The 23,123-nt window shown below is 41.0% G+C and overlaps 3 protein-coding genes across 4 annotated transcripts; 2 read left to right on the forward strand and 1 right to left on the reverse strand.

Moving 5' to 3' along the window:
* The first annotated feature begins 1,663 nt into the window (after positions 1-1,663).
* Positions 1,664-11,465, forward strand: Ndufb6 (NADH:ubiquinone oxidoreductase subunit B6). 2 transcript variants are annotated; one of them, XM_055599123.1, is made up of 4 exons: positions 1,666-1,958; positions 3,964-4,056; positions 9,566-9,610; positions 11,283-11,465. In XM_055599123.1, exons 1-4 carry the CDS (start codon positions 1,779-1,781, stop codon positions 11,349-11,351), a joined length of 387 nt encoding a protein of 128 aa, XP_055455098.1. In that variant the 5' UTR covers positions 1,666-1,778; the 3' UTR covers positions 11,352-11,465. The 2 variants fall into 2 exon arrangements, with proteins under 2 accessions (XP_055455099.1, XP_055455098.1); XM_055599124.1 differs by lacking the exon at positions 3,964-4,056 and having other exon boundaries at positions 1,664-1,958.
* A 93-nt stretch (positions 11,466-11,558) lies between these two features.
* Positions 11,559-12,431, reverse strand: Smim27 (small integral membrane protein 27). The gene is made up of 2 exons (XM_055599125.1): positions 12,223-12,431; positions 11,559-11,909 (listed from the first exon to the last, which is right to left on the reverse strand). Exons 1-2 carry the CDS (start codon positions 12,265-12,267, stop codon positions 11,787-11,789), a joined length of 168 nt encoding a protein of 55 aa, XP_055455100.1. The 5' UTR covers positions 12,268-12,431; the 3' UTR covers positions 11,559-11,786.
* Topors (TOP1 binding arginine/serine rich protein, E3 ubiquitin ligase) lies at positions 12,101-22,368 on the forward strand. The gene is made up of 3 exons (XM_055599114.1): positions 12,101-12,268; positions 13,385-13,582; positions 18,886-22,368. Exons 1-3 carry the CDS (start codon positions 12,266-12,268, stop codon positions 21,811-21,813), a joined length of 3,129 nt encoding a protein of 1,042 aa, XP_055455089.1. The 5' UTR covers positions 12,101-12,265; the 3' UTR covers positions 21,814-22,368.
* The last annotated feature ends 755 nt before the right edge of the window (positions 22,369-23,123 follow it).

The raw sequence follows: 23,123 nt of genomic DNA on the forward strand, positions 1-23,123 counted from the left end.
TGCGACTGCCAGTTTTTCCTGTGTTCGGTATTAAAATACTTCGTTGAAGAAAACTTACCCACAAGCTCTTTGTCACTGTAAGATGTAATTTATACAAAAAGGCTAGAAAAAATACCTGATTTTTTTCTTCTCAGATTTCAAAATGAGTTGGTTTTTAAGACCATCACAAATGAGGTCACAAATGAGGTTTTAATAAAGTATTTTCACTTGGTGTATGTGATGTATTTTATATTTTAAAATCACTCAGTTCATACTTACTGATGCTGAAATGTTTTCGTCTTTGACCAGGAGAACCTACTAGTCAAGTTTCCTACTTGACTAGAAACTTCCCCAGCTGTGGTAGGCTAGGGAGAGCCTTATGGATCACATTTCTCTCTTTTGGAGCTCCAGAAACCTCACGGTATAACCAGATTCTTCTAACTCAGGTCTTCTGAAAGAGCAGCATTTTTTTAAAAAAAGATTTATTTATTATTTATAAAACACTCTGCCTGCACACCAGATCTTACTATAGATGATTATAAGCCACCATGTGGTTGCTGGGAATTGAACTCAGGACCCTTGAAAGAACAGGGAATATTCTTAACCTCTGAACCAGCTCTCTAGCCCACAGCATGTGTTCTTAATCACTAAGCCCATTCTACAACCCCCTAGCTTCTACTTAATGTCTCCATCCTATCTTCCCTATATAATACTGGTTTGTTGTTGTGTTGTTGTTTACAGCGATTGTTTTTAGTTTGGCATACTGGTGTATCCCACCCACCTCGAGTAGTAGTGGAGGAGAATTAGAAGTTCAAGCCCAGTCTCCCTTAAACAGTAAGTTCAAAGTCAGCCTATGTTACAAGAGACCCTGTCTCCAAAACCAAATTCAAACAAAATTAGTTTTAATTTATATTACTATAAATTTTTCATCAAGCATGTATGTATATAATTATCACCACTACTCTCCCCGCTTTTGGATAAAAGGTAGCATACCATATACACTTCTTTCTACTCAGTGCAGCTGTTTTTATTTTTTGCCTTAATAGATTGTAGAAGTCACTTCACAGTTGTGAATAAAACACTTATTTATACAAGGACAGTAGCAGTCCAATGCTTTGCAGTACTGTAAGCTTTTCCATTAATCCTCTATTAAGGAACCTGTTCTGCTATTACAAATCCTGTGATGAATATTCGTGCATACCCCTGCAAAATTTTCACCATCTCTTTGGGGTATCATACAAAGCAGGGCGACTGGATCAAAGAGTGAGCGAGCCTATGTAATCCTCACAAATAAGGTGCTCTTTATTTCTGCAGTATAGAGGAGGGGAAAAAATAGAGGTAGCCGCCTAAGGTCATTTGACTGGTTATTAAATGACTGGGAGCTGAACTTGGATGCAACTGTCTCTGGGTCAACAGGGAGGAACTCAAGGGGGCGGGGCAGAGGCTCACTAAACTGAAGTTCTTGTCCTTCCGGGTCCCTCCCCTACAAGCCCTTTTTTGAACTCCATCCCCTGGACTTAATCACACTTTCTGTCGTCCTCTCCCTTCGTTCGTAAACCAAGACACCTTCGGAACCCGCACTTAATATGGCTCTTAAAGCCCAAGGGCAAAGAGAGGGTTTTGCGCATGCGCAGATCTCACTTTCCATGAAGCCCTCCCCAGAGGCTGGGTTCTGTGATGTCATCATACCGCGCCGACCCCAGGCGCTTCAAGGTCGCTCTGTGGAGCGGGAGCGCGCGTGCGTGACCAGACCCGGATTCGGGCGCGCGTTCTGTCTTTAGGGCGAGCTTGCGGGCGAAATGTCGGGGTACACGCCGGATGAGAAGCTGCGGCTGCAGCAGCTGCGGGAGCTGAGAAGGCGATGGCTGAAGGACCAAGAGCTGAGCCCCCGGGAACCCGTGCTGCCCCCGCGCAGGATGTGGCCCCTGGAGCGATTCTGGAATAACTTCTTGCGGGACCGGTCCCCGTGGAAGAACATGGTGAGAGATGAGCCACACAGGTCCCGGTTCCCACGCCGGGTCGCAGCCTGGCCACCCCCACCTGCTTCTCTCACTCCCGGAGGTGAACTCGGGACAGCCCCAAGTGACAGTCAGTCCAGGGCCTCAGGTTTAGCAGAGTCCTGGACGGGAATCTGGATTTCAGGAGCGGGTTGGCTTCTGGAGGATGATCCCCTGTGGGTGTCAGGTGTACTGAGAGTTCCGACCTTGGATTTTACAGGATGCCGCACTTGTAGTTCTGTCGACTGTAGATACCTTTCCTCAGGTTAGGCTGGTCAGAATTAACTAGAGTTCACAGGCTGTGATTTTGGCATTTTAGAACTTATGCGATATGTACGGTTGAGGTGGTAGGGACCGGCTAACGCTGCACTTAACTACCTGAGGGACCAGCCGTTACAGTACAGCCTTGTGGGATCGCAACAGAAGACAGGGTTCTATGTGGTGGGCTTTGTCAGACTAAAGCTCCCTTTCTGCTCATCACTACGTACTTCTAACACGCATTTATTTACATTTAAATTGCATTCCGTGGCTTCATCAGGCTTCATTCAAGGACTGCTTTTTATTTTAAGGATTCCGGATATTTTCGTGGAATCTGTTATTAAGTCACATCAGTAATGAACACTATGTGGGAATTGCTTTCAGTTACTTACAATAATAATAATAATAACAATAATAATAATGTAATATTGGGCGCTTGCTTTCTTCGAACTTAGTATTCTGCTAAGGATCTTGCATACATAACTTCACTTTTTTTTTCTTTTTATTCCTAAATGGCAGAAAAAGTTCCCAAGTTTTATTTTAAATGTGAGGCTAGAGAGGCTTATTAAAAAAATGAATGATTTGCTTCTAGTCACATGAAGAAACTCATGTTGAAATCCACAGTACTGTCTTACTGTGCTACAAAGAGTAGTGAAACAGAAATTAATGTAAAATGATATTATATACTTAAGGTGGTAAAATTCAACTCTAACGCAAGCTGACTCTCCCTTCTTTTGTTTCTGATATTAACTGTTGATTTTGGCAGTCACTGGTGGAAACTTGATAACTTGGTGACTTAAAGAAGTAATCATTTGTTGAATTTTGTCTTACCTTGAGTTATATTTTTCTTTTTTTTTAATCATCTGCTATAATACATAGATTCTCAGTTCTCTTTCTCCTGAAAGGGTGTTTTAGTCAAATTGTCCCATTAATAGTGTCTTTTGACTTTCCCTTTTAATAATGTGTCAGAAGAGAGCTCAGTGAATTTAGAACGTCCCCATTTTAGTACAATGTCTTGTGTGTTTGTTTCGAATGCTACTTATTCTAAGCCTTGTCTATCAATCTTGCAGAATACTACTTATCCTAAGGCTTGTTTGCTCTGGATGTTGTCTATGGATGTTCTGTAGGAAGTCCAAGAGTTGGATTAGGTCAGGAAATACTTTCCATTTAGAAGTTTGTAAAGTAATTATCACACTATTGCTTTGTTGGTGGTAGGATTTGGGGGCGAGGATTGTTTTTTGTTTCACGAAGAGTGAAAAATAAGATATTTTATGCTAGGTAGAGTATGTAGTACATGTTGGTAGTCATAGAACTCCAGAGGTTGAGTCAGGAGGATTGCTAGATGTTCAAGGTCAGGCTGGGCTGCATAGTGAGTCAGGTCAGCCTTGGCTAAAGAGTAGGATCCTGTCTCAAAATAAATTCATAAAACGTAAAAATGAGAGATGAGGTGAGGCTGGAGAGACGACTCAGTCAGTGCTTAAGACCACTTGGCTCTTTCAGGGGACCCAATTTTGATTCCCAGCACCCACCCAGTGGCTCAGAACTCTCTGTAACTCTAGTTCGAAGGGATCCAATGTTGTCTTCTGTCTGACCTCTGAGCTCACCAGGCACATTCTGGTACACATACATATATGCAGACAAAACACTTAATTCACATAAAAAATAAATCTAAAAAATAAAAAAGGTAAAAAAGAGGCTATTTGTATATTTTGTGTTTGTTTCCCCACAGATCTTTAAGGCATACCGGTCCAGTCTCTTCACCGTTTCCCATGTACTTATACCTCTTTGGTTTATTCACTATTATGTAAAGTATCATATGGCTGTAAGTATGTTTAAAATGTATGTTTTTCAGAATTTATTTTAATATTATCCAATAATTTCCTGTGGCTATCCTGTATTCCAGAAATAATATCTTAAGCTGATTTTAAAGTTCTTTGAATTCTTTTGGGTAAAAGGTTTACTCTTATATTTATATACAACTAGTTTATAACTTGAAAGGCATTTCCCAAAAAAGGGGGGGGGCATTTCCTTGAAGTAGTGTTTAAATGATCAGAATGTCTAAACCTAGAGTCTTGAGCAGGAGGTAGAAAGATGACTTCTAGTGTAGGTCAGTCAGGAATGTGATATCATTCAGAACAGGTTTTGTCATTGTCTCATTTTCCTTTCCTTTGCTTTTTGCTTTTTTATAATTTTTAAAATTTAGAATCTAGAGTGTCCCAAAATAGGAAACTTTGTGGAAAGATCTGCGTGGGTTGACCAGAGTCACTTGCCATGGTTTAAAGACCAGGGCTAGCAACAGTATGGTTGGTACCTGCAACTGGACCCTAGGCAGTAGGAGAAGGGCATGATGGAGTACCTGGGATGTCACAGAAGAGGGAATAGTGGTGACTGCCCTGTGTGGATTGTGCAAACTCAGATAGTGTAAGGAAGCATTCTCTGTCTGGAGAGGGTTGTTAGAGTAGACTGAACATGCCTACTTGGGGAGCCTTAGTGGCAGCAACCTGGTATAGACTATTGGAATGTGAGAAGGGAGAGTAAGGACATGAGATGGGGTAAAACATCACAACCCAGGGGTGAGGAGGTTAAATATTGCAGGTGTGGTGTTGGTGATAAGACATTTGATCAAATAAGTATGCTGATGGAAAGGAGAACACCTTGGAGAATGGAATTGGAACTGGAAGCATTGATGTGAACTCACAGCTATGACTGTGTATTCATAAATAGATTGAGAAATAGCCATGGATGTGACATAGACATGGCTTGCATGCATGGTCACTAAGTCTGTCCATTAAGAAGGCCTGGGAACAGTACTGTCCCTAAGTTACACTCCAGCAGGCAGCATCTCAGTGTGCTCAGCCATGAGGCAGACTGAAACCATATGCTGATGATAGACACAGCAAGAAGAAAGCAGCCTCGGCTTTCTGATATTCCTGCCCATCGCAAAAATCTGAATGCAGAGTCACCAGGAATCATGAAACAAGCCCAACTGGAGAGAATGTTCCAGTGGAGCAAGATTTATCAGTTTGTTACCTTCAAAAGTATCATGGTCATGAAGGTGAACTGTTGTTATAAAAGAATGAAAATCTCAATTGTTCTATTTTACCAACTCAGGAGCCAGATGCTGAGGTGAAAACCTGCTATTTCAGAGAGGCAGAGAAAGCACCCAGCTGACCTTCCTTTTAAGCTTAGGTCTAGATAGAAAAAACCCAGAAGGCTCACTAGCTCAGCAGAGAGCCCAGGGGAAAAGGCCAAAGCCAAAGGGAGAGCTAAAGCTCCTTCTGCTTCCACACACTAGCTTAAATACCCCTCAACTCAAAGTCCCTCATACTCTTTAATCCCTGTTAGCTAGTTTCTTGCCCTGCCTCTTGACCTAGGGTTAACTATTAAATTCTGGGTATAGCAAGCTCTTTGATTAAAGGTGTTGCCAGGCCTGGGCTACACCATGGTCAGCTGTTTACAATAAACAAAAAGGTTTTGGATTAAAGGTGTGTAATAGGGCTCAACCAAACCAAAGGAACAGGGTTTTACAATTCACAATTTTAGGGTTCACAATGGGATCAAATAACCTGCAACAGTTAATGAATGTCAGAAGGCAGCTTGAAGGACTTGGGTTCTCTACTTCTGCCATGTGCTCTCCAGGGATTGAACTCAAGTTGTTAGGCTTAGCAGCAAGTGTGTGTGCCCTGTGACCCATCTTCCTGGCCAACAATTTGTTCTTTGAGCAACAAGAACAAACTGTTATTAGTATGTCTTCTTTATTGTTCTAGAAAGAATATATAAAAGTAAATATTTGACATCCAGAATATGTATTATATTAGAAGATGGATAGCAAAATTCGAGGAAGATTTTGGAGGGAGCAAATAATGCCAATTGGAAGGAAAGACAGAAAGTCAGTGATGAGCATGTCCATATGTCCCTGACTGAGAAGATGGCTAAAGGGTCTCTCTTGACACAATAAGCTTAGACAAATTTAAGGAAAGTTTTGAAATCTAGGGAGAAGAGGTGAGTTATATGTGTAACAAGCAGTGGGTACCCTTTACTGTGTGTATATTGAGACTGTTTCATACACTCCAAGCAGGTAGCCTTGCTTTCATCTGATTACATCTATTAGCTTCTACACCCACCTGAATTCCCCACTGTTAAATGGGATAAGGCATGAAGATTGTGAGGGAAATGTAGAGAAACAGATTGAAGGAAGCAAAGTTCTACACCAGGCAGATCAGCTGGAGGCTGCTGCAGTTTGGTACACATTAGAAAACAGGAAAAAAGCAAACTGATTGGGAGTTACATTTCCTGGAGGGTTCACATTGCCCTGGCCTGCCTGATGTGTTAGTAAAGTAAGGTTAGTAGGTGCCAGTAGGGATGTGAATGGGGTTGTTTCCATTTCAGAAATCAGCAGAAAACCCTTCTGCAATGATAAAATGGACTAACAGTTTATTTGTCTTAGGGTCAGAGCGTTCTTTATATTTTTGTATTGATTAGCTTGAGAACCATAGTCACTTGCAATTACATGGGCCTTTTCATGTCAATGTCCATCTTACCTATTTCATCCCAGCATGTTTTAGCATGCTGATCCCTAGGAAAGAACACTGCCTTCTGTCAGGGAAGGTTTGAAATTTCCAAGAGTGGCTATTGTACAGAACTGGTCAGAGTGTTGCCTGGGAATTAAACTGTATTTCCTCTGATAAAACAGGAACAAGTTTATTCTGTCCCTAGTGTCTTTAAACTAATTGAATTTGAACTCTTTAAGACAATTCCACTTACAAATGTAATCACATTCTTTTAAGAGAGTTTATAAATTTTATTTGTTCAGTCTTAATTTTAGATATTTATATGGCAAATTGGTGCCCCTAAGAAGCAATTTTTTTCAACTTTAAATCAAAAGTGTGTCCATTATCTAATTTCATTACAATCCTGAGCCTAATCTGTTGGACCCAAATTATTTTATGTATTACAAATACTCTGACAAAAGAATATGAATTGTCTCAAACATTACTTTTTTAGTTAGCTATTTTTTTATTCTTTGAGAGTTTCATACAACTACAATGTGTTTTGTTTATATTCACCCCTCCCCTGACTTTCCAGATCCCACTTCATTTTCCTACTCACTCTTACTTAGATTTTTAAAGATTTATTTTCCATTTTTGTCCATGTATTTCTTTGTGGTATGTACACATGAATGCAGATGCCCATGGAAGCCAGAGGATTCAGCTCTCCTTAGATCTAGAACTGTAGTCAGCTGTGAGGCACACATTGCAGGTGCTGAGAACTGGCCTCTGGTTCTCTGAAGAGCAGTATGCCCTCTTAAAATGTAAACCATCTCTCCAGTCCTGTCCCAACTTTAAAAGTTGGCATTTATTAAATTATACTGAGTGTAGTTTCCTTTTTCATCCCTGTGACCAAGTTGTCTTGGGATTGAAAATACATTTGTCGTCATAAACTGCAGTATTGAGCTGACAGAAAGAGTCGTTAATATGGTTCCTTCTCTGAGAGACTCATGCTTTCTTAGCCACTGGTGGACATAGTTCATCTGTTGTTGCATATAAAAATGGGCTGTTGTACTAAATATTATTTATTGCCCTATAATCATTGTGGTATTATCTAACCCACTTTCATAATTAATAAGACACAGACACCAGTTAGATTTTATAATTGCTTATTTACTTTGGGCCACTGTCTCAAAAACCTCACCATCCACCTCCCAGCTCCCATCCAATGCTATTCTCCTTAACCATCCTCATCTGGGCTATCTCCAATCCCTGATCTTATAAATATTTGCTTTTATTTTTCATCTGGGCCTTTTTAGGCCATTATTGGAGTCCTTCCTCCAGGCTCACCTGACTTCTCCACACTAACCTATTGTGGTGTCCTCCTTCCTCCTCTCTTTCTGTCTGTTTCCTGTGATTCTCTGGAACTCAAAGCCTAGGAACCTTAGCCATGCCTACCCCATTCTTCCTGCCTAGTGTAGGCCATTTAATCCACCAGTCAGGTGTAATGCCTTAGGCAGGTGTACACAACAAGGATCCAGGCAGTAATCAGATCTTGAGGGCCAGTAACTAGCATCCATATACAAGTATCAGACCAACTCCCAACATTCAACATTTCATATTTGGTGGGGTCTGGGCCATTTGTCCTTTCTTCTTTCTCTTAGTTTGTATAGGTAAGTGCATGTTTGTTGCAATAACATTTGCTTCAGAAACTGAATTCTATATCTCTTGGGAGACATTTTAGTATCTTGACTTTGCCACAGTTATTTTTAGAATAAAATTAAATATTTTATTATTATTATTATTATTATTATTATATATGGGGGAACACAAATGTCCCCCATTTACTATGCTTGTGGGAGGTCAAAGGACAATTTTGTGGAGTTTTCTCCTTTTATCTTCATGTAGGTTCTGGAGATGGAACTCAGGTTGCCAGGCATGTGTAGCTTTATCCAGAATCACCTCGCTGGCCCTGGTCACAGTTCATATAATAAAGATATTTTGTTTTCCTTGTATTATAGTCTTAAGTTTCTCTTCTAATCTTGGTCCCCTTGCCTTATATGATTTATGTCTTACATCATGCCAAAAATCTTTTAAATATTTTGGTGTGGTATCTTGTGTAGACATATATGCTTTAGTCTACATTTAAGCACCTCCTATATGCAAAGCACTGTAAACAGGGGTACCGCAGTATACACAGCAGATTGTGTCCCTGCGACATAAAAGCTGATTCTAGTCTTGCAGACGAGCAATAACACAGGAATAAGAGGCATCTGTGGTCATAGGATGTGATCAGTTTTTTAAAAGAGAAAGTGAGCAGGGTAAAGGAATAGAGAAAGACATGGTAACTCCTGTTTTAATTGACCCGTTCTGCAGAAGGGACCTAACTGGAATAAGGTGAAGGAACAAGCAGGCATCCAGGAGTGCATTTCAGGAAGAGAAATCAATAAGCACAAAAGCCCAAGGACATAGCAGCTTTATTGATTGGACTAATAGCTAGGGAGCCATTGCGACTAAAGTATAGTGAGGGAGAGAATGGTAGAAAGTCCGATAGTTAGCTAGGGGTGAGATCATGGAGGGTTTTAGAGATCAGAGCAAGGACTCCATCTTTTTCTTTAAGGATTATGAAACTGAGCAGAAATGTGCTCCATGTTGGAAGGATCATGCTGCTTGTGTTGTTGGGATATGTGCAGAGGCTTATTGATAACAGAATAGACATGATTAATTAATATGGCCCAGTGTTCTGGGGAAACTGGGGGCTTAAGTATAAACTTGGGATAAGATCTACCGTATTTTAGAAGAAATTCCAGCACTGTAACTTACACTGAGTTATTTTTATTGCAGACAAAACCATATGCCATTGTTGAAACGAAGCCCAGAATATTCCCAGTAAGTCTCAAAACTCCAGTTTTTCCCTTGTATGTTAACCCTGCCTCTATTCTACAAGTGATTGCCAAACTCATTAGAATAAAATGATCCTTTCTTACTGTCAGCTTTCGTGCGCTTGTGTAGTATTCTATGGGGAAAAAGGAGAGGTAGCATGAAGTAGCAACTGAAATTGAAAATGAGGAGTAGGCACTGTTTCCCAACCTTCTTTTATGACCTTGACTGCCCTAGAGTTGAAAGCTCCACCAGTGTTTCAGGGGTAAAGGACTACAGCATGAGCCTGAAGAGATATCTGTACATGCAGCTAACAACTGAATTTCTGCTCTTTCCAGATTCTAACTTCTTTGGCTTTGTCCCTATAGTTTTCAGTCTGAAGTTAAGATACATTAGTGTAAATTTATGTTACAAAGATGTGAGCTCTAAAAGTAATTACTTTAATCTCAGCATTCAGGATGTTGAACACAGTAAATGACCGCTAGCATATTTTTACCTTTTGTTAATTCAAATTTAACTTAAGCTGGGTGTGTTGGCATACCCAGGACTCTTTTGCTGAGGCAGGAGGATCTCTGAGTTGGGAGACCAGCTTGGTCTATATAGTGAATTTCCTGACACTCAGAGATATAGAGTGAGTCCCTGTCTCAAAAACAATAACATATATTATATTGGTTTTAACAACCAATAAAAATACCGATTTGTATCATACATGATAAATTATATAATATATAAAGATAATGTTTAAACATTTATATTTACACATATCAATATGTTAAAATGCAATGTATAAATATATGACATCAAAAATAAAATATGGTATAAATTGGTATTTTTATTGGTTGTGAGATTTGTTTAGTATACTAAAACATGTCTCTGCTTACAAATAATGAATGAACCACTGTAACTATAAATTCAGACTTCAATTAAGTAGCATACGTTACAGTAATCTGTTACCAGCTGCAACAAGGGATTTTTAGGGAGAACCATCAAAATTGGAACTACGCTTTAGGAAATAGCAGAAACTTCTGTTATTTACTTACATGGAATTGATGTGTATAGTCTCAAAGTAGGACATTCACTTCCTGGTTTTGTTAGTTGGCTAATTAATATTTATTCTTTGCCTGTCTGGTTAGTTATCTAATTATGTGTTTATTTTATCATTCATGTTCAGAGAACAAGACAGTCTCTTCAGAAGACCAGTCTCTTCAGTGGTTTTGTAACATTCTTTATTTTCCTATTGGTCCTTTCCTGTTTTTCTGGTTTTGACCACTTCCAGAATCTCTCTTTTTTAAGAATCTGCGGAATGGCCAAGTGTTTTAGAATAGAACGGGCCGAGTCTCTGGCTTAAAAGAGCAACTTTCCTTCTAGTATGATAGACCAGTATGAGTCAGGCTGTCCTCCCCAGTCTAATTTCTCAGTCCATAATAAAATGAACACCAATCTCTGAACATGTACTAGCTTACAGTGACCATCTATGCAGACTTCATATTTTTCTGAGGTTGAAAGACTAAGATGGAATGAGTAAAATACTAAATCTTGTAATGGTAAGTACGTTATTATCTTGCTTGTGGCAATAGTCTCACAGGTGTATCCATAAATTTTAAATATGCACTTTATTATGTTTATACCTCTTTCATTTTTAAGTCCTCGTGAATAATTGGATTAATCTACTTTTTCCTAGGGCGATACAATTCTGGAGACTGGAGAAGTAATTCCACCAATGAGAGATTTTCCTGATCAACATCATTGAAGAGCACTTAAAAACTTAAAAGACTTGTGTAACAGCACAGGTTTGTTCCTAAAGTGCTATGCTTACTGGTCTATGTCCTGCAAAAGTAACTAATAAAGCTTATTACTTTCCAAAGGTTGTCTGATTTGAGACTTAACAGTAAAAAGACAAATAATAAACAAAACTATTAGCTATTTTTATCCAGTTTGATAAACAGGATGCAAAACATGATTTAGTCACATGCTATATTTATTTACACACTGATTTGACAGGAGAATATGAAGTCTGTGGAGTACTACGATGATACAAAAAAGGCTGTCCCATCTATTTGAAAAATTAGCATGTTAACAAGTATCACAAAAGACCATGCACAATTTTGTATTGTGATTTTTTTTTTTTTTTTTTACTTTTAAGTCTATATAAGTGCCATTTAAGTAAAAGATCTATTGGTTGAGATTATGAAAGTTCATTTATTCCGAAGAATTTGTCTGGAAACTCCTTCTGCAGCTGTTCTCGTGCAACTACAGTTGATGCGTAGATGATGAATCCCCAGGAAAGCAGGACGATTGCCAGTAACAGCTAAAAGAGGGACGAAAGGCAAGAAGGATAATCTGTGCTGAGTACTCTCCCTGCTCAGGCAGGTTACCAGCTACAGGTGGGAGCTGAGTAGCTCAAGACACTCAAAGGTAACTCAGAGGCAAGCAGGCCCTGCAACCCCTGACGTCAGAGGCGGAAGAGCGTGTCCTCCAGGAAGGGGCGGAGCTGGGGGCAGGGCGTGAACGCTCAATTTAGAAATGGGTTTTGGAGTGCCGAGTGGCGAGAGGACAGTCTGCCTTCGGCTTACAGACCCTGCGATGGCGAACTCTGGAGCCCTACTGCCCCCGGTACCTACCAAGTTGTAGATCCAGTCCAGGGCTCGTCGACTCACTGGCCTCATGGTAAGGGGGCAGCGGGGACGGGGTGGCGCGGGCCTTATAGCCCGCTCCCGGTCGCCGTCCACCCCGCTGCAGCAGCCATTTTTCCGCGGACTCCTGCGGGCTTCCGCTCGGAGTTAGCGCGCGTCACGTGACCTGGGCCTAGCCCGCCTTTCAGGCAACGGAGAAAATAAAATACTAAGATCGCGCCTTTTTTTTTTTTTTTTTTTTCTTTCTTTTTGAGCTTAAATAGACATTCTACAACTGCCTTTTCCCCTTCTGGTCCAGATGTAGTGCGGTTTTGATGCAAAATAGTGTGCTGTCGTGTGCTTGTAAAAGTTAATTTGAAAATAGCCCACGCTGGAAGAATTAAAGTTGCTGCCCCACACCCACATGTTTCCACAAAATGCGGGTAGGCGTTCATGTCTTTATGTTTGGCATTAAAACAATATCACCCACTCCTTTACGGAACTGAAGAATCCTTGGAAACTGCTGAGCAATTACCAAAAAGAAAGATTAATGCTTCTTGCTGGGTATAATTTCAGATACGTGCCACACGGAATACGCATGGTGGATATGTCAGTCAACAAGTGTTGACGAGACGTTTACCGAGTGCTTAGGACCGCAACGAGTGTAGAACAACCAAGTCTCAAGAGGGGCCGTTTGGCAGGCCAGCCAGCAGTTGATCCTGGTGCCCACAGTGGAGGCCTGGCTGACACAGGCTGGCGTCAAGCGTTAGTGTCAGTTTGCAGGAGTGGAAGGGGGGAATGGAGCAGGCGAACACCTTAGCTGGAGAAGACTTGGACGCCTGGTGTCCATCCTAGGCACGGGGTACACCGGGGGCTCGCTCCAATTCTTGTGATACTAGACAGAATTCTAGCAGCTTGTCGAAGGCTTTTAGGTTCCAGCGATACGGAGACGTTTTTCTGCATATCGGGCTGCGGGTTATTGAGTTTGCCCTCCGCCTTCAAAAAGTGCGCTACCCTCGCGGTGGGGGCAGGGCAGGGTCGGCCTTCTGCGCGCTAGGCCCCGCCCCCAGCGACGGGCTGCCTTCTGCGCATGCGGCGGGTCGGGAGGGGTCGGGTCTCTACTTCTCCCCGCCCCCAAACTGCCTTCCGTGATGAGCGTTGTACGTCACAGGGGTCGCAGCCGCAGCCGCCGGGGTCTCCGCTTTCTCGCGAGGAGGTTGAAGCGCCCCCTCTGGCGCCTGCGGAGGAGGGAAGGCACAGGAGCCGCCGCGTCCGCCTCCGCGGATCCTGCCGCCACCGGCCGAGCTTCCCGGGCCGGCGGGAGCTGGCCTCCAGCGGCCCCGCCGGGCCTGCGACCGCGTCCTCTGAGGTGAGTCGGGCGGGAACAATGGGCGAAGGGTCGGCGGGCCCGGGGACCGCGCTGTGGCCTGGGCCTCTCGGCGTCCGCGGGCAGGGTTCGCGACGCCGCCGGGACACCTGTGGATCGGTGCCGGTGGCCGAGCGAGGGGAGTGTCTCCTAGCGCCGCCCGAGGGGCGCGAGGCGGGCCGAGTACTGGAAAGAGCTGTGTGTCCCCGCAAAACAGCTGCCACAGATGGGAAGTGTGACCTTGGCAGGTCCCCAGCAACCCCCGGACCCTGCCTGTGAAATGGGAGTTGCTTTTCAGTTGGTCGTAGTTATGTAACGGACATAGTGTGAGTGGGGCTGGGGGGGGGGGGGGGGGTTTTTCACGGGACGGGGGGGGGGGGGGGGGGGGGGGGGGGGGGCTGTCTTTCCATCCGAGGCACGGAGGAAGCCGCTGAGGCTGGTGGAGTTGTGCGTTATCACACATTGCGGGCAGGACTTCTGTGCCTTGTGACTTCCTTGCGCACCTAGTTCAGCTTTTCTTCATGGCCTTGCTGATTCCGATCCGTAGACTGGAGAGGGACAGTGCAGAGGTGAGGCAGAGATGTAAGGAGGAAACTAGGAAGCGTTCTTTGTGCTTAAGTTTCTACATTAAGAGAAAAACCAAAAAATAAATGCCTTAAGACTTAAGCTAATAATAGGTAGAGGTTTTTGCTTGGGGGGACATGAGGGTTTTAGAGTTTGAATGCAAAATACAAAGCTCTTGCACTCAGCCTTACTCAGTCATTCTTATCTGGAATGAATGGCTTTCCCAAGCAACCTCTACAACCCAACCCCTCTATTTTTGGGCAGTGACTCTTGTAGCCAAGACTGGTCTTGAGTTCCCCATGTAGCAAAGAATGACCTTGTTTTCCTACCATCTTGTCTTGCTTCATCCAGTGTGCAGAGATTTCAGGGTGCCTGGTTCTGATAAAATCTTTTTTTTTTTATTGGGATTGAAATTAAAGTGGTGGTACAGGTCTTTAATCCCAGCACTTGGGAGGCAGTGGTAGGCCGATCGCTGAGTTCAAGGCCAGTCTGGTCTACAGGAGAGCCAGTGGTACACAGAGAAACCCTGCTGGGAAAACCAAAGGGGGGGGGGGGAATTTAAATTTGCGCATTTAGATTGATTAAACTACTCAGATTTACAAGTAGAACCCAGATTGCCTTTAACAGTCAGTCATTGTTCTACATTATTGTAATTTATGTATTTGTGAATGTTGCTAACCACTGTGCTTAGATACATTAATTGTAATTGTTATTTAATTACTGTGGAATTTTTTTTTTTTTGAAACCTGTCAGAGTTAATGGGTGATGATCATTAAACTAAAATCAAACTTTTCTATAACTTGGCCAGCTATGTTGAATTCTTATCAGTACTAAGTGTTTATTGGATTATATCCCTTCACACAGCATTCTTTTTCCTCTTTAAATGGCTACTGGTGTTCCATTTTAGAATTGATAATATTTGAGAAATAACTTTCATCTCTGTCCCAGATTGATCTTTAGGGAAATCATACAAAGAGGTGTTGATTCTGGCTGGATGTGGTGTCTATAATCCTAGCACTCAGGAGGCAGAGGCAGACAGATCTCTGAGTTGCAGGCTAGCCATGGCCACAGAGTAAGACCTTGTTCTTTCCCCCACCCTCCCAAAAGTGACAGTTCTCAGTATTGCCTGGTTCTGCATTAGTTGCCGTTACTATGATGACTGAATTCTTTGCCAGTGATAATTTAAGGGATAATTTAAGGTGACTTTTCTAGAAAGTCTTGACTTTGAAGAAGAAAAAAAGAAAATCCTGAAGTTCATGGAATTTCCCAGACAGTCTAGCTTCATTTGATTTCACTTTGATTCTTTATCTCCACCTATTTTCCCTGGAAATGTTTGACCCTATTTTCTGAAATATCCCCAAAATTTTGGTATAAAGGTGTTTTTTTGTTGTTTTTTTTTTGTTTGTTTGTTTGTTTTTTTTATCTTTGTTAGAATCTGTAGGTTTGAAAATTTAAGAACGGAAAAATTCAGTGCATCAGTAATAGACTTTATTTTGGATTTGGCTGTTTATGAAGCATTGGTTAATCTGCTCTGGAGGAATTAATTTGTAGTTGTATCTCTAGGATGCTAGGGTGGAGGAACATTTACAAGACCTCTTCTAGAACAGGAAATACAAAATATAAATGGCTCTTTCCTGCCTAAATTGGGACCTTTTGTGCAAATCTCCCAGTCTCAGTCTGCTTCCTAGCTTTCCCAGTATTGTTGTTGGTGTAATTACCAAGGTATCTAGTCATCACCCAGATATAATTATGGAACATTTTCATCTTCTCAGAAATCTCATTACCAGCTCAAGTTCAGGTTTTTGGTCATTACATGAATGGTACCATACAGTATGTGGTCGTGTATGTGTGTGTGTGTTGCACTTACAAGAATGTTATGTTGTCACACTACATTATTGATGAGTAATTTTGTGTATAATCTTTTTTATGTAATCTACTGGGTCTTGTTAGTGCTGCCTCTATCCAAATGGCTGTAGGGTCATCCAGAGGAGCATGAGTGGCCACCTCTCAGAAGTCACTCTCCCTCCCCACAGTAGCTGTCACCTACCTATAGATCTCAGTTAAAGATGGGGCTTTGGGAGTTTTTCAGCCATTATTGCACTACACCAGGGTGTTTGATTCTTTGGATCTGGAGTTACAGATGATTGTGAGTCCTTGCCATGGTGGTGCTGATGTAGGTCCTTTGTAACTGGCTTGAACTTGTGCAGGTGACCAGAGCTCCTATGAGTTGACTGTGTGCAACAGCCATGGCGTATCTAAGAATTTTGAAGTGCTCCTCCCATCTTCTGGCTTTTCCATTGTTTCTGCCCCCTCTTGCATAATTTTCTCTAATCATTGTAGGAAGAGCTTTGATAGAGATGTTCCATCTCTGGCTGAGCACTCATAGTTGCTTTATTCTCAGCTATTTGGTGGCCAGTAATAAGTCTGCATCATAAAAACTTTTCTTAACCAAGGTTGAAAGAAAGAAGCATTAGCAAAACCCATCTAGGTTCTCCCCTTGAGCCAGTAACTTCCCATGCTAGGTTTTGACCATGTTGACAGTACCAAGCCGCTTGAAAGTACATTTGAGAAGTCGTGACTTGAGGTGTTGTTTGGATGTATTTTGCAGTTTTGTGTGAATAAGTACCAGAAAATGAAATTACTAGGTCACATTCTACTTCACTTGTAGTTTAAAAGACAATTTAGTATTAGTGCTGATATTTTTGAACATTCTAACTAGAACTGTACTAGGTAGCTAAATATATTGTATGGAAATAAACTAATAACTAATTTTGTGTTAGTTGTTGTTTTCCTTTTAAGTTTCGGGAATAGAAACCAGGGCTGCTCTTTGTATACCAGGCAGGCCTACCTGAACTATAATCATTCCCAGGCCCAAGTTGTAAATTTCCTGTGAAATAGACAGGAATAGTGTGAATAGTGTTCAGTAAATAGTGTGAATAGTGTTCAGTAAACACTAAAATTCTACCTTCCAAAGAAACAAATTAAGAATGTGTTCTGTCTTGAAACTAAACTCTAATCCATTGTGCTGGTTATCAGTCCATTTTGTCTCATATCTGTTATAGCTCCTTCCCTCTTTGCTTTTTGTTTGCTATGAGCACATGATGTCTTTGATCCTACACTTTTTTTTCTTTTTTTATGACCTAACTTTTGTTTTCCTGGATGGTTGATTATAAACAGAAGGAAATGCTAAGAAATGTTGAAAAGGGCTGGAGATATGTAGCTTATGTATGCCTGGCATATTTTGAGACCCTGGGTTCTATTCCCCAGAACCACGTAAATAAATAAGAAGTAAACTGGCCAAAAACCATTAGTATTATTTATTTGTAATTCCACTTTCCAAGACTAGTGAAGAGTTCTGAAAAGACTGGAAATACCTGGACCATTAAAAAAATGTTTGGCTTAGTTGACTTTTTCTTAGGGTGTGTGGTTCATCAATACAGTTTTTTGTTGAAGTATTTCTGTTTTTTCTTCTTCGACCAATGAGTTATTTAGGAAGTTACAGTTCTGTCATTCAACCAACCTAGCATTTGAGTGGTGATGGAGTTTCCTAAGAGAGCAGAAGATGAAATTTAAAGAAAGGAACTTTTAATATGTATAAGATGGTTAGTATAGAATTTAGCATAAGAAAGGATTTTTAGATGAGAAGACTGAAATATGCAGATTTTATTTCAGCTGCAGCAAACTCATTATCTAACACCCTGTGGTTTCACTTTTAGATTCAGCAAAAAAGGACGGTTAGGTCTGGTGGCCTGTACTTATAAAGTCACAACACTCAGGAAGCAGAGGTAGGAGCATTGCCTAAGTTTTGGAGGCCAGTCTTGGCTACACAATAAGACCTAGCCTTAACCAAACCAGGACAACAAAAGAAGCGATGAAAGCTTCTTTAAAATACTTCTAAATGATCAGTGATTGAACATAATAGCATGGTAGTTGCGGTAAAGTATAGTTGCTAGCTGCCCTTGTGGTAGTCACCACGGCTGATCTTTATTCAGCTGTTGGAGCCAGGTGCTACTTTCCAGGGCTTCTGTTTTGAAAGATCATTTTTAGTGAAGCTTTCACCAAAAACTAAAGAATTAAACAGGTGAACTTTCCCATATATAAAGTATTTTACAAAAGCTGATTCAGAAGAATTAATGTACTATATCGTGTATACATTGAGTGTGCCTAAATTGTTTCATGCGCTATTTTAGAAACGTAAGTATATAGTATGTCGTGTATAGAATAAATCATTAGACCATAGTGTTAGAGGCATATGTGTATGACAAATATAAAACCATACATGAAAACAACATTTGAGAACAGAGGATTTTCTTTTTTTCTTTTTCTTCTTATAATCAAGTCTAAGAAAGGAACATAATGGTCATAGCATCTGAAATAATAGACTTACTGAAAATGTTACTAAGTCTGAGTGGGGAACACAGGTACTTGTTTGCTTTTGTCCTTCTGTGTTTGTATGAAATACTTCTTAAAATGCTTAAAGAATATGTAGGCGATATGTGATAGCTAAGCACTTACTGTATATTGCTATTATAATGATTGACCTACAGATAAAATTAAAGTACAGACAGTAACACTTGAGTATAGAAGAGGATTTTATCCTATGAAACTGATCTTGGAGCTTGTGTTTTAATTGCTATGTTATGCTTTTATTATGTACTGAAGTATAAACAAAGTTTTTATGAAGCATTTTTGTTCAGTTATCCTATTATTGAGTTTCTGATACATTTCTTTCCCTTTTACAGATAATGGCTTCAGCCGCTAAGGAATTTAAAATGGACAACTTTTCACCTAAAGCTGGCACTAGCAAATTGCAACAGACAGTACCAGCTGATGCATCTCCTGATTCTAAGTGTCCTATATGCTTGGATAGATTTGATAATGTGTCTTACTTAGATCGCTGTCTACATAAGTTCTGTTTTCGCTGTGTGCAAGAGTGGTCAAAAAACAAAGCTGAATGTCCACTATGTAAACAGCCATTTGATTCCATTTTCCATTCTGTGAGGGCTGAAGATGACTTCAAGGAATATGTCCTAAGGCCTTCATATAATGGTTCTTTTACTGCACCTGAGGTTCGAAGATTTCGCTACCGGACAACTATGACACGAGAACGGGAACGAGAACGGGAACGGGAACGGAGTGCTCTTTACTCACCTAGTAGCACAGTAAATAGAAGAACTACTACCCCACCAGACAGCGGAGTACTGTTTGAAGGGTTAGGCATTTCCGGAAGATCTAGAGATGGTTACATTCCTCAGTTTGTGAGACAAATGGCATTAGGGGCACCAGCTGTTGCAGTTGATAGATCTTTGCGGAAAATCCAAGAACAAGATATTATTAATTTTAGACGAACTCTTTATCGTGCTGGTGTTCGAGTTAGAAGTATTGAAGATGGTGGCCAATACAGGGATATTTCAGCTGAGTTCTTCCGTAGAAATCCAGCTTGCCTTCACAGATTAGTTCCTTGGTTAAAACGTGAACTTACAGTTCTTTTTGGAACCCATGGTTCATTAGTCAATATCGTCCAGCACATCATTATGAGTAATGTTACTCGCTATGATTTGGAGAGTCAGGCATTTGTGTCTGACTTAAGACCATTTTTGCTTAATCGAACTGAGCACTTTATACATGAATTTATCAGTTTTGCACGATCTCCTTTCAATATGGCAGCTTTTGACCAGCATGCTAATTATGATTGCCCTCCTTCATCTGAAGAAGGCAGCCATTCTGACTCTTCAGTCATAACAATATCACCAGATGAGGCTGAAACTCAAGAGCTAGATATGAATGTATCCACTGTTAGGCAGGCTCCATGGGATGATGAAACTCCTGGACCATCGTACTCAAGTTCAGAGCAAGTGCATGTTGGCATGTCTTCCCTTTTAAATTCCTCGGACAGTTCAGATGAAGACATTGTCTCTGGAGGAGCTACATCTCAGATACAGGGAATGCAGACAAGTGATGACCTACACAATGACAGTGATTCATCATCAGATAACTGTGTCATCGTTGGGTTTGTTAAACCACTAGCTGAAAGGACCCCAGAACTTGTTGAACTGTCTTCTGATTCTGAGGAGTTGGGCTCTCGTGAGAAAGTGGAAACCATGAAGACACAAGAACAAGAGCAGTCTTACAGTTCAGGTGATAGTGATGCTAGTCGATGTTCATCTCCACATTCTGTCCTTGGAAAGGACAAGCAAATGAGTAAACGCCATTGTGAGTCTGATACAAGAATAAAATCAAAGAGAGAAGAGAACCCGTCTGCATCGCCGTCAGCTCCCAGGGACAGCTCATCTACAAGAGGAGACAGGGTATGTTCCCCATATAATCATCGACACAGGAAGCGGGGAAGATCAAGAAGTTCAGATTCACGTTCCCAGAGTAGAAATGCACATGATCCGAGGAACCATAGGAAGCATCATGGGAAGAAAAGAGTGAAGAATAGACGATCCAGAAGTAGGGAAAGTAGCAGCAGACCTAGAGCAAGGAAAGACAAAAAGAGATCAAGAACTAGAGATAGCAGCTGGTCAAGAAGAAGCCAGACACTTTCTCTAAGTAGCGGAAGCACCAGTAGGTCAAGGTCTCATAGCAGTGATCATGGCAAAAGAAGATCACGAAGCAGAAATCGAGATCGCTACTATTTAAGGAATAATTATGGAAGCAAATACAAGTGGGAATATACTTACTATAGCAGAAACAAGGACAGGGATGGTTATGAGTCGTCATACAGGAGGAGGACTCTCTCAAGAGCTCACTATTCTAGACAGTCTTCAAGTCCAGAATTCAGAACTCAGTCTTTTTCTGAAAGGACAAATGCTAGGAAGAAGAGTCACAGTGAAAGGAAGTACTACTACTATGAAAGGCACCGATCAAGAAGCATGTCTAGTAACAGGTCACGGACTACACCAGCTGTGCCTGACCGTGTGAGAAATGAAAAACCTGGAGGGAAACGGAAGTACAAGACCCGGCATTTAGAAGGGGCTAATGAAGCAGCTCAACCATCTCGTGAGTTTGCTTCAAAAGTGAAGGACAGTCATTTCCAAAAATCATCAAAATTGGATGAAAATTATAAAAATGAGAGTGACAGTTTTTCAGATAGATCATCAGACAGAGAGACAAAACACAAGAAGAGGAAAAGGAGGACACGGAGCCTAAGTGTAGAGATAGTTTATGAAGGAAAAGCTACTGACACAACTAAACACCATAAAAAGAAAAAGAAGAAACATAAGAAGAAGCATAAGAAACATCATGGAGATAATACTTCACATTCCCCAGTTGTTATAACCATCGACAGTGACAGTGACAAGGATTCTGATGTAAAGCCAGGTGTGGAGTGCAGAGATAGCAGCCTTCCTCAGCCTGTACACAGTGAAGTTTTGGCTCCTTCCTTGGCAGCATTTGAAACTAAAGACATTGTCACGATAGAAGATGAGCTTGCTGTCCTGGACAGCACTGTTACTACACTTCCTGATGACTCAAGTACCAGCCAAACTGTGGGTAACAGTGTACCACTGGCAGACTCAGCTGAACAGACTCTTGATGTAAGAGAAGAAAGCATCTTTGCCTCTGATTTGGAGAGCCAGTCCAGTAATGTGTCTATACGGACTGAGCCATCAAGACCATTGCCATCTCCGCGGACCTCATTATTGTCAGTGTCTCTTGGTAGAGACTGATATGTCTTAAAACTGCCAAAGCATCTCATTGATAATTCAGAGGCTTTAGGAAAAAGAGGTGAAACGTAATCTGGATGACTTAAGCTGGAAAAACTTTGCCTCTTAAAATACTTGTGTGCGTGTGTGTGACTTTGTAAAATTTATTATTTGTTCAAAAAGTTACGTATGTCCATACCCAGATATATGCACTTTTAAGTGAAAAAAATGTTGCTAGCAGTTTATTTAAAACTTGGGAACCTTTTTAAATGAAAATAAAAAAATTCAGAAGTTATTTCATAAAGCCATATGGTATTGACATATTTTTATGCTAGTATTTTTGAAAATTTTTTTTGAGAATTATTCTGGAAATGTGTTACAAGCTGGGATGCCTTTGGACCGTTATTTTTCATAAGAGATTTGTATGATCCAAAACCATTTCTTAGTCATTTTAATCACAGGTTATCTTGACTTCTGCCAAAAGCAAAGTTTAGTGGTTTCTTTATATACTTGTTTATCTGGACTGACACTAAAATGTGTATTCAACAAAAGACAATAAAATAGTACACTCTAAAAGAATTCAGACATTTTCCTGTAACACTGCTTTCTTTAAAAAAAAAAAAAAAAAAGTTTTGCTGGGCTGGAGAGATGGCTCAGGTTAAGAGCACTGGCTGCTTTTCCAAAGGCCCTGATTTCAATTCCCAGCAACCACATGGTGGCTCACAACTATCTGTGGTGAGATCTGGTGTCCTCTTTTTGGTGTACAGACATACAGACAGACAGAAAACTGTATACACTGATTTATATACCATAAAAATCTTAAAAGTTGTGCTAGAGCCATCTACAGACTCAGTTTCAGTGGATGACTCAGTTCTTGAATTTAAGTTTCCTTCTTTGGGCGAATGTAGCTTTAGAGTGCTTGCAACCTGATAAAGGATGTCAGTCTTCAGTGGAAATTGGAAGGCTAGCTGCATGGCAACTTTATATTGGATTTCAGTGGGAGAGCAAGGCAAATAGAATCCTTGCGCTCACAGGTTTTACAGATTGTTAAAACAACTGTGTAAATATAATATTGGATTTCAGTGGGAGAGCAAGGCAGATAGAATCCTTGCGCTCACAGGTTTTACAGATTGTTAAAACAATTGTGTATAACACTATATACTAAGTTCTCTGGAAAGAAGGTATATATGTATTTATAGAAATATGTCTTACAAATAACAGGGACCTGATCTTGGTGGAGGTGACAATTGAATTAAAATCCAGAAAGTAAGCTGACAGCAATAGTGTCTGAGGGAAGAGAATGTGCAGTGATCTAAAGGCAGGAGTGGGGCCTA

This window comes from Psammomys obesus, unplaced genomic scaffold (assembly GCF_907164565.1).
Source record: "Psammomys obesus unplaced genomic scaffold, mPsaObe1.curated_primary_1811, whole genome shotgun sequence".
In the NCBI taxonomy this organism is placed as follows: Eukaryota; Metazoa; Chordata; class Mammalia; order Rodentia; family Muridae; genus Psammomys; species Psammomys obesus.

Coding starts and splice junctions, on each gene's coding strand:
- Topors (XM_055599114.1), top strand. Junction 13,583..18,885: donor CTGCGACCGCGTCCTCTGAG/GTGAGTCGGGCG, acceptor TCCCTTTTACAG/ATAATGGCTTCAGCCGCTAA.
- Smim27 (XM_055599125.1), bottom strand. CDS start 12,267: ATGAGGCCAGTGAGTCGACGAGCCCTGGACTGGATCTACAACTTG. Junction 11,910..12,222: donor TGGACTGGATCTACAACTTG/GTAGGTACCGGG, acceptor TCCCTCTTTTAG/CTGTTACTGGCAATCGTCCT.
- Ndufb6 (XM_055599123.1), top strand. CDS start 1,779: ATGTCGGGGTACACGCCGGATGAGAAGCTGCGGCTGCAGCAGCTGCGG. Junction 4,057..9,565: donor ATGTAAAGTATCATATGGCT/GTAAGTATGTTT, acceptor TTTTTATTGCAG/ACAAAACCATATGCCATTGT. Junction 9,611..11,282: donor CGAAGCCCAGAATATTCCCA/GTAAGTCTCAAA, acceptor ACTTTTTCCTAG/GGCGATACAATTCTGGAGAC.